Here is a 10,158-nt window from a genome sequence, read left to right as displayed (position 1 = left end):
GTACTGAGTCGGATGCATTGCGGAACGAGCTCCTCTCTCTCTCCAAAGAGAAATTACAATTTGCAATGTATGCTGACTTCTGTAAATTTATGAATTCTTTTTCGAAGCCGCAAGATGTCCAGATTGCAGGTTCTTCTCTTTTGGGAAGTATTTTCTTCAACTTGGAGAATGCTATTCAGGAACTTTCCAGTTTCAGTGAAAAGATTTTCGGATCCCAAAATGTGCACCGGGCCAACGTTTCTGGTTTCTCTGGAATCGGGTTCAGTAATGTCTGCAGCCTCCGCTCTCAGGATGATGGATCAAGACCCATGTCTGGTACGTGACTTTTTTAATGCGACATCGCATGTGAACAAATATCTAGATCTTCTACCATTGTTTTTTTTTAAATTTGTATAATCTCTTTTGTTGCAGTTTTGTGTTGTCTAATATTAATGGGTTTTTGATGTAGGGTACAAGGTACATGTCTGTACATGTACATGCCAAGGGCATGGAAAACGTTTTGGGAACTGAGTGGCATGCTGATGAGGAGGGGAGTGTCGTTGAAGCTGAAGGGAAAGGTGTATGCTGCATGTGTGAGAAGTGTTGTGATTTATTGGAGCGAGACATGGGTAATGAACGTAGAGCAGCAACGAAGGCTGGAAAGGGTGGAAATGCGAATAGTTCGGTGGATGTGCGGAGTATCGTTGAGAGAGAGGAAGACAAATGATGAATTGCGAACGATGATGGGAATAGAGCCTGTGATTGATGCTGTGAAGAAGAACAGGTTGAGATGGTTTGGTCATGTGTTGAGGAAGGATGAAAGTGACTGGTTGAGAAGAGTGATGGTAATGAATGTAGAAGGAAGTAGAGGACGGGGAAGACCGAGAAAGACTTGGCGAAAGATGGTGGAAGAAGAAATGCGGGCAAGGGGGTTAACAAGGAGAGATGCAGAAAATATGGCAAAATGGAGAAGATTGTCATGGGGACCGCAAGGATAACCCCCGCTCTAGTAGGGAGATGGCCTTAAAATGCATGTTGTTGTTGGTACAAGGTAAATTTTTGCTCATCTGTAACATATTTCCGGGGAGCTTAAGGGATGGATGTAAACATCGTCAGTCCGTCCGTAAACACTTCTTCTCCAAAACTGCCAATGGGATTGTGACCAAACTTGGCTGAAATTACATTTTGTGTGTTCGAACTCAAGTTTGTTCACAGCATTTAATAAAATCGAACTTTGAGGGGGTAGCAAAAAATGTAATTAGAGGCATATTTTAAACATTTTGTTTGTTTCCTTGTATATGCAATCAGCATTGGGGACACATGAAATATGTAACCTTTTTCATTGACTTCTGGTCCATGCCCCAGGATTTATCATCATGGGTCAGCATGGAAAGGAAACCCTCAAAATTTGATATTGGGTGTTCCCTGGTGGAACGTGTTGCCATCTTTCAACTTTGCTTTGGGTGTGAAGCGTGGGGATTTGCGATGGCGTGCCGTTCTTTGCTCTTGTAGTTTTAGTACCTCTCTTTAGCCATGGATGGGCTTAACATTATTATTGTTGTTGCATAGCCCTGGATAGTTCTCTTGAACAGGCCCGCTGCACGGAGACAGCCGATCAATCTCCCAAAAGTGACCCAGGTATCCCCCACATCAAATATGATGTACCCCCACCTTCCCTTATCCTTGTTTAAACAGTGAAATTAATCGTATAATTCTTTATATCTTGGAAATATTTGGTTGAACAATGTGGACATAAAACTGGTTAAACTGGATGTGGATTACAACAAACTCCAACCCATTGGTAGATAAAACAAAATTTGGAAATTGTTTTTTTACAACAGCAATTTCGTCTTTCTTCTAAAGAAAAAACATTATTTAATTCTGAAATGTTTATTTGAACCTAAACCAAGGTTTCAGTTGTGTTTAAATAAATTTCAGTAACTGCAGTTTGGACATTGACCATCTATGTGCAGTATTGTGTAAAACCTGTTATCTTCCCTTATCCAACATCTCTTATCTTCTCTTATCCACCATCTCTTATCTTTTCTTATATTCTCTTATCCACAATCTCTTATCTTCCCTTGTCCACCATTTCTTTTCTTCTCAATTCCACCATCTGTTATCTTCTCTTATCCACCACCTGTTATCCTATCTTCTCCACCATCGCTTATCTACTCTTATCCACCATCTCATCCTGTCTTCTCCACCATCGCTAACTTCTCTAATCCACCATCTCTTATCTTTTCTTATCTTCTCTTATCCACCATCTCTTATCTTACTACAATTCACCAAATGTCCGTCTGTCTGTCCGTTCGAAGGTACCGCAAAAACGGCTCAACCAACAACAACACAACATGCATTTTAAGGCCATTTTCCCTGTTAGAGCGGGGGTTAGCCTTGCGGTCCCCATGACAATCTTCTCCATTTTGCCTTATTTTCTGCATCTCTCCTTGTTAACCCCCTTGCCCGCATTTTTTTCTTCCACCATCTTTAGCCAAGTCTTTCTCGGTCTTCCCCGTCCTCTACTTCCTTCTACATTCATTTCCATCACTCTTCTCAACCAGTCACTTTCATCCTTCCTCAACACATGACCAAACCATCTCAACCTGTTTCCTCTTCACAGCATCAATCAAAGGCTCTATTCCCATCATCTTTTGCAATTCATCATTTGTCTTCCTCTCTCTCAACGATACTCCGCACATCCACCGAACTATTCGCATTTCCACCCTTTCCAGCCTTCGTTGCTGCTCTATATTCATTACCCATGCCTCGCTCCAATAAATCACAACACTTCTCACTCATGCAGCATACACCTTTCCCTTCAGCTTCAACGACACTCCCCTCCTCATCAGCATGCCACTCAGTTTCCGAAACTTCTCCCATGCACATCCACTCGAGCAACCATTGCCGAGTCTGATCCACCTTCTCCATTCAGCGCGTCTCCGAGGTAGCAAAATGTTTTCACACCTTCCAGCTTCCCGCTGTCTCCAAGATCCAACTCAACATTTCCTCCATCTGCAGCTCCCTCTGTGCACACCTTACATTTGAATGTAGCTGCCACACTGATTAATGAACCTCTCAGACCACTACATTTTTGATGAACCCACGCAGCACACATTGTACATTGAATGGAGTTCACTCCGACACCCTTCCTGCACACAGCACATGGCCACTTCCCAGTTCTTTCCACCTCACCACATGCTTTACCACCTGCCATCACCTTAGTCTTTCCGATATTCATCTTCAGACCTTTTGTCTCCATACATCCCTTCCACTTGTTCATCTTTTACTTCAGTCCATCCATACTTTCCGCAATCAACACCAGCTCATCTGCATACAACAACTCCCATGGTAAACCCTCCTTTAAGTTCTGAGCCAGCACCTCCATCACAGCTACAAATAGTAGTGGACTTAGTACCGACCTCTGATGCACTCCCACCTTCACCTCAAACTCACCACTGTTCAGGTCCTTCATCCTTACAGCTGTGCGCGCTCTTTTGTACATTGCCATCACTACACTGATCAACCATTCCTCCACTCCTAACTTCCTCAATGCCCATGTCAATACTTCGCGTGGAACCCTATCGAATGCTTTCTCCAGATCAACAAACCCAAGAAACAACTTCTTCCTCTTCTCCATGTACTTCTCCTGCAACTGCTTCACAATAAAGAGCGCGTCTGTCAATCCTCTGTTGTGGAAAACCATTCAGGTCCGCACAACTTTAGTCCAACGGTTTGGTTTAATTGCATTTAGATCATCAGATCATTCCTGTAAGTAGAAATACACAATAAGCATACGATGCGACATCTCATAAAGCCATTCATATCAGTCAATGCAAGCAAGCTAGATATTCTATAAAGGCGTACCATTAACGAGGCTACCGATGTAACATGTCACAAGGGAGAAGTCTCGGAGCACTGACACAGCAACGGGTCTTATAGTCACGCCCCTAGTGGGGACAACAATGACAGCGAGCAGCGAGCATCCCCACCCGGGTTCAGTACGGATACGATTTCACTACATTCACCCCCCGTCAGAATTATACGGCCGCGTGGCTAAAAGCGAGTGAGCGTCAGCATGGGCACGGAGTATCAGTCGGCCCAACCGTAGCGGGCCGGGCGGCGAATTTCTCTGCCAGCACGCGTTCGAAATTCCCCGGGTACGGCGTCTCGTAACCCTGTATCCCCGGTGTCAGAGGCGTCAACAGGGTCGGGTGATGAAGGGGGTAACGCCAAGTCGTCGGACCCGGGCAGTCTCGACGGGGGGAGGGTCGGTGGACTATCGGCGATGGGAGCGTCGGGAGAGGTCATAGTCTCATAGATGGGTTCGACCGGTTCGTCCGATTCCCTACTAAGGTCGTCGACCCCGCAAGGGGCAAGATGACGAACGGAGACAGTAGTCTCACGACCATCAGACGTCATCACACGAGCATGCTCAGGATTAGCCTGGAGAATCTGCACTTTGTCCACAAGGGGGTCGTACTTGCTCGCGCGAACTGCCCGTTTAAGGTAGGCCGGCCCGGGCCCAGCGAGCCAACTGGGCAAAGACCGTATACACCCCGAGCTCCTGGGGTGGTGGAAAAGACGCTCGTGGGGAGTTTGGTTAGTTGCCGTACACAGGAGTGCCCGGATTGAGTTCAACGCCGCAGGTAGCGACCAAGCCCATTTATCGAGGCCCCGGCCGTGGGTCCGGAGATGGAGCATGACGGCCCTCCAGATAATCCCGTTGAAGCGTTCGATCTGCCCATTAGCCTGGGGTCTATACGGCGTGGTGTAACTAGACGCAACGTTGTTTTGGAGCAGATAGCCGCGCACCTCCTGAGACAAGAAGACTGCACCCCGGTCGGTATGGACATAGGCCGGGTAACCGAACATTGAGAACAAGTTCTGTAAGCAACGCATCACCGTGGCAGCAGTCATGTCCGCGCACATATAAGCAAAGGGGAATCGTGAGTACTCATCAACGATAGTGAGCAGCTAGCGAGAGCCGCTCGACACCGGCAAAGGGCCCTTGAAATCCATCGCCAAGCGTTCCCACGGGCGTGTAGCCTTCACCAGAGTCCCCATAGGGGGGTTATAGAAACGCGGTTTGATTTCCGCGCAGATAGCGCAGTCGCGACAGATACGGCGGATATCGTCAATCGAGTAAGGGAGATTCCCACTCCGCACGAAATGAGCGAAACGCGTTACGCCGGGATGGCCCGCAGTAGCATGCAGCACCCGTAGGCCCTCCAACGAGGTGATACCAGCACATGTAGTGGGGCGCGATAAGGCATCGGCGGCCTGGTTATCCTTCCCTGGGCGATATTTGATGGTGTAACAGAAGTCGGCGAGTTCGATACGCCAGCGAGTGATTTTCTCGTTCTTAATGCGCTGGGCGTGTAAGGTGTCGTACATGAACGCAACGCTTTGCTGGTCCGTGATGATTTGGAAGCTCCGCCCGAGTAGGTACGGGCGCCATCGCCGAATAGACTCGACGATCGCATACGCTTCCTTTTCAACGGACGAGTGCCGCCGCTCAGCGGAGGTAAGAGTCCGTGAAAAGAAAGCCACGGGACGTCCCCCTTGGGAGAGGGTCGCCGCGATGGCCTGATCCGAGGCGTCACTTTCGAGGACGAACGAGCCGCTCTCGTCGATGGTTGCTACGGCGGCTCGGGCGATGTCGGTCTTAAGACCTTCAAAGGCCGTCAATGCGGCCGAACTCAGGGGAAAAGTGTCGCAGGCCACAAGGGGGCGAAGTTTCGCGGAGAAATTTTGCACCCATTTGGAGTAATGGGCGAACAGCCCAAGGGCGCGCTTCAGGGACGCCCGATCGCAGGGAGGGGCCATGTCGAGCAAAGGTCGCAGACGTTCCTTATCCGGAGAGACAGAGCCATGGGTCACGGTGTACCCCAGAAGATCTATGGTGCGTAGGGAGTATCGGCACTTATCCTCGTTCATAGTTAAGTGATACCGTTGCGCGACCTCAAGGAAGCGCTTCAGATTAGCGTCATGGTGCCCTTGGTCATATCCACAAACCGTAAGGTTATCGAGGTAGACGAAAACATCGGTTAAGTGCTCCCGCGCAACGAGGTCATCCATGGCCCTCTGGAAACAAGCGACCCCATTCGTCACCCCAAAGGGCAATCGTGTGAATTGGTACAACCGCTGCCCCGACTCGAAAGCGGTATAGATACGATCCGCCCTAGAGATAGGGATCTGGTGGTACGCACTACGGAGATCGAGAGTACTATAGACCGAATACTGGGACACCTGTTGCACTAGCGCGTCCATCCCCGGAAGGGGGTAGGCATCCAGCTGTGTAAAGCGGTTAATCGTTTGGGAATAGTCGATCACCATGCGTTTGCGATGGGCCTCACTGCGCACCACTAAGACCTGGGCACGCCACGGCGACCTACTAGGTTCTATGATGCCGTCTTTCAAGAGCTGAGTCGTTTCGTCCGCAATGAATTGCATGTCCGCGCGAGAGTAGCGTCTCGATTTTACCGCGACAGGGGTACAGTCGGAGGTTAGATTGGGGAACAGTGAAAGCGGACGGACGTCCATTTGCGCTAGGGCGCACACCGTTAGCGCGTCGTCCGCCCCCACAACAAGAGTGTCAGGCCCACCGAACTCCATTACCAGACGTCCATGCAGCTTAAGAAAATCGTGTCCTAGCAGAATATCAGCACATAATGCGGGTAAAACCATAAGGTGTACATCAGGGAAAACCCGTCCCTTTAGCACTAGTTTCAATCGGCATTCCCCTTTTGTGCTAAGCCGGAGTCCCTGGGAAGCCATGAAGATCCGTCTCGTAGACCGCCCGATCCGCCATCCATGCCTGAGCACAAGTCGCTGGTCGATAAAACTATCCGTAGATCCGGTGTCCACCAAGGCCTGAACACAATGGCCCTCAACCATAAGGGGAATAAGGGCTTGAGCCAGGCCAGACGAGGCAGCTGGGAGCGGGACTGAGCCCCCCGAATGGGTCGGACCAGCCTCGCGGGTGGATCCTACACCAGCAGCAGTTTTGCGATCGTGGCCGGAGTCTGCGTTGACCATGGGGAATCCATTTTATCGTCATCAGAGGGCTTTCCCCAGCATTCCGGTGTTTCGCGATTCAAAATCCGACGAGAAAAGGCCTCCGTAGTATTTGGCATCACCTTTTGACACTCCTGGCAGATAAAGGCTTCCGTTGTAGCCGAAATCGCCTTTTTCGTTTGGTCGCTTTGACAAAAGGCTTCCGTAGTATTCGAAATCGCCTTTTTCGTTTGGTCGCTTTGACAAAAGGCTTCCGTAGTAGTATTCGAAATCGCCTTTTTCGTTTGGTCGCTTTGACAAAAGGCTTCCGTAGTATTCGAAAGCTGTTTCTTCCCTTGCGTGGCTCGAGGTTTGGCCAAGGACGCGGCCTTTGTCCCCGATGGAGAATGAGACGGTGGTGGCTGTCCGGTGGCGCCAGTCAAGGTTGTCTGCGCGCCCAGCGGGCCGCAGAGAGGGGCCCTCCCCTTCGAAGTCGGGTAAGGCGCTGGGCTCGTGGGTTCTGCTACAAGCCCGTTCAAGGTTGCCGCGCCTGCGCGACCGCGGCTGCGCGAGTCGAAGGGCCGCGAGCCGCATGCCAATTTCTTGCACACTTTCGCGTAATGTCCCTTTAGCGAGCACAAATGGCAAATAGCGTCACGTGCCGGACACACGACTCGGGCATGACGAGGCCCTCCACAAAAAAAACATGCGGCCCCGCGCAAGGCCTTGGGTCTGCTGGTCGTAACGGCAGCTGTCAGGGTAGGGTCATCCTCCGGAGCATCCCGGAGTTCAGCAGGCGGATCCACGTCCTCGTCAGTGGTACTCTCCGGCCGGGCGTGTAGTGAGGTGCCCGCCAAAAGGCGCGTGCGATCATAGGCGTTCGATTGCATCCGCGCTTCGGTATACACCGTCGCTTGCTCAACCGCCGTAGCGAAGGTCAGGTCGGTCTTCTCCAAGAGTTTGAGACGTAGTTCCTGGGAGGAGACCCCTGCTATGAAGGCATCTAAAAGTCGATCATCTTTAGCCTGCTCGGGAGTCCGTGGCTCCTTGGCGCTGTCCAGCATGAGCTGCCGGAGCTCCTGGGCGTAATGATCCATAGGCTCGTTGGGCTGCTGCCGCCGCGTCTGCAGCAAATAACGCGCATACACAGGGCTTTTTTCTTTTATATAAAGCCGCTTGAGCTCCGCGATGGTAAGATCATACGTCGTGCATTGAGCGACCGCGTGGTAGACCCGGTAGTCGATTTTTGAGTGTAATATTGCCAGCTTCGCGGCAGGCGTCGGAGCGGTCTCAGGCTCATCAAAGAGATGCTCCAGTTGTCGGAGCCAGTGCTTGAGTTGCAAGCCTCCGTCCGTGGCTTGTGGGTCGGCGCTGAAAATGGACACCGTCAACGTCTTGTTGCCAGCCATGTCAGCAGATCTTAAATGCAATTAAGTGTTGTGGAAAACCATTCAGGTCCGCACAACTTTAGTCCAACGGTTTGGTTTAATTGCATTTAGATCATCAGATCATTCCTGTAAGTAGAAATACACAATAAGCATACGATGCGACATCTCATAAAGCCATTCATATCAGTCAATGCAAGCAAGCTAGATATTCTATAAAGGCGTACCATTAACGAGGCTACCGATGTAACATGTCACAAGGGAGAAGTCTCGGAGCACTGACACAGCAACGGGTCTTATAGTCACGCCCCTAGTGGGGACAACAATGACAGCGAGCAGCGAGCATCCCCACCCGGGTTCAGTACGGATACGATTTCACTACATCCTCTTCCTGGCATAAATCCAAACTGCATTTCATCAATCGTCACCTTCTTCCTTATCCTCCTCTCCAACACCCTTTCCAATACCTTCATTCCATGCTCCAATAACTTTGTCGCTCGGTATGAGTCACACTGCAGAGGGTCACCTTTCCCCTTGTATAGAGGGACGAGGGTACTCAGTTCCCAATCCACTGGAATGCAGCCTTCTTTCACCACCAGATTACAGATCTCTGTCATTCTCTTCACACCCCTACTTCCTGCTGCCATCAACATATCTCCCACAACTCCCTTCGGCCCTCCCGCTTTTCTACTCTTCATTGCTTTTATCACTTCCTCAACTTCCTTCTCAGTTATCTTCTCTGCCGGTCCTAAAACTGGGTTACTCTCTGTGTTGCCATCCCATTCATTCTCTGTATTCACCAGCATTTCCATACATCTTTTCCATCTTCCTTTAATTCCATGTGGGTCCACAACGATTTGTCCCACTTCATCCTTCAAGCAACTCACCCCCATCACATCACACCTCTCTTTCGCTATCTGCTTTGCAATCCTGAATACCGCTCTCTGACCCTCTTCCAAATCCAAGCGTTCTCCGAACATTTTCCAACATGCCTCCTGCGCCTTCGCTACCTCTATCTTTGCAGCTTTCTTGGCTGCCTTATAACTTTCATGCTCTGCTTTTTCTGCTCCCGTACCCTTCGCCTTCTACCACTCCTTGAACTTCTTCCTCTTCTCATCAATCCTCTTTCCAACTTCATCATCCCACCACCATGTTTCCGAGTGCCTCTGTGGTCCTTTTGTCCATCCACACACCTCAACAACGGCTCCCAACAGACTATCCTTCACTGACATCCAACCACTTTCAAGCTCAACCACTTAAGCCGCTACTATACTCAGCCTCTCTTTTAATGCCTCCCTTACTGGCAGCTCTTTCAACCTCCACACCTTCATTCTCGATTGGTACTTCACCCACCGAGCTGTCCTCGCACCTTTCACCCTTATGTCGCAGACAACCAAGTGGAGCTGTGAAACAGACTCCTCCCCCGGGATCACCTTTGTGTCCCGGAGGTGCCCCCTATCTCGCCTTCGCACCATCAGGTAGTCAACGGTTGTTGTCGACCCACCTGACGTGTATATAACAAGTTTATTATCCTCTTTCTGGAACTGAGTATTACAAATCAACAAATCAGCTCCATCAGCAAACTCCAAAATCCTTTCACCTTCTCCATTTCTCACACCATATCCGTAACCCCCATGAACTCCCTCAAAACCGTCCATACTCCTTCCCACATGTCCATTTAGGTCTCCTCCTACCACAATAACTTCCTCATCTTTCACATTTTCCATCAGCTTATCTATCGCACACCAGAGCTTGTCCTTCTCTTCATCGCTCCGATCAACCTGCGGAGCATATC

At 49.9% G+C, this 10,158-nt stretch overlaps 1 protein-coding gene across 1 annotated transcript; it reads right to left on the bottom strand.

The window, feature by feature from the left end:
* Positions 1 to 1,695: 1,695 nt before the first annotated feature.
* On the bottom strand, positions 1,696 to 8,748 carry LOC144894099 (uncharacterized). Its single transcript, XM_078786172.1, has 3 exons — positions 8,591 to 8,748; positions 7,590 to 8,492; positions 1,696 to 1,836 (listed from the first exon to the last, which is right to left on the bottom strand). Exons 2-3 carry the CDS (start codon positions 8,385 to 8,387, stop codon positions 1,696 to 1,698), a joined length of 939 nt encoding a protein of 312 aa, XP_078642298.1. The 5' UTR covers positions 8,388 to 8,492; positions 8,591 to 8,748.
* Between the last annotated feature and the right edge of the window lie 1,410 nt (positions 8,749 to 10,158).

This window comes from Myxine glutinosa, chromosome 1, assembly GCF_964187855.1.
Source record: "Myxine glutinosa chromosome 1, kmMyxGlut1.1, whole genome shotgun sequence".
Classification (NCBI taxonomy): domain Eukaryota; kingdom Metazoa; phylum Chordata; class Myxini; order Myxiniformes; family Myxinidae; genus Myxine; species Myxine glutinosa.
The sequence above is the reverse complement of the archived record's forward strand: the minus strand, read 5'-3'. Positions and strand labels throughout refer to the sequence as shown.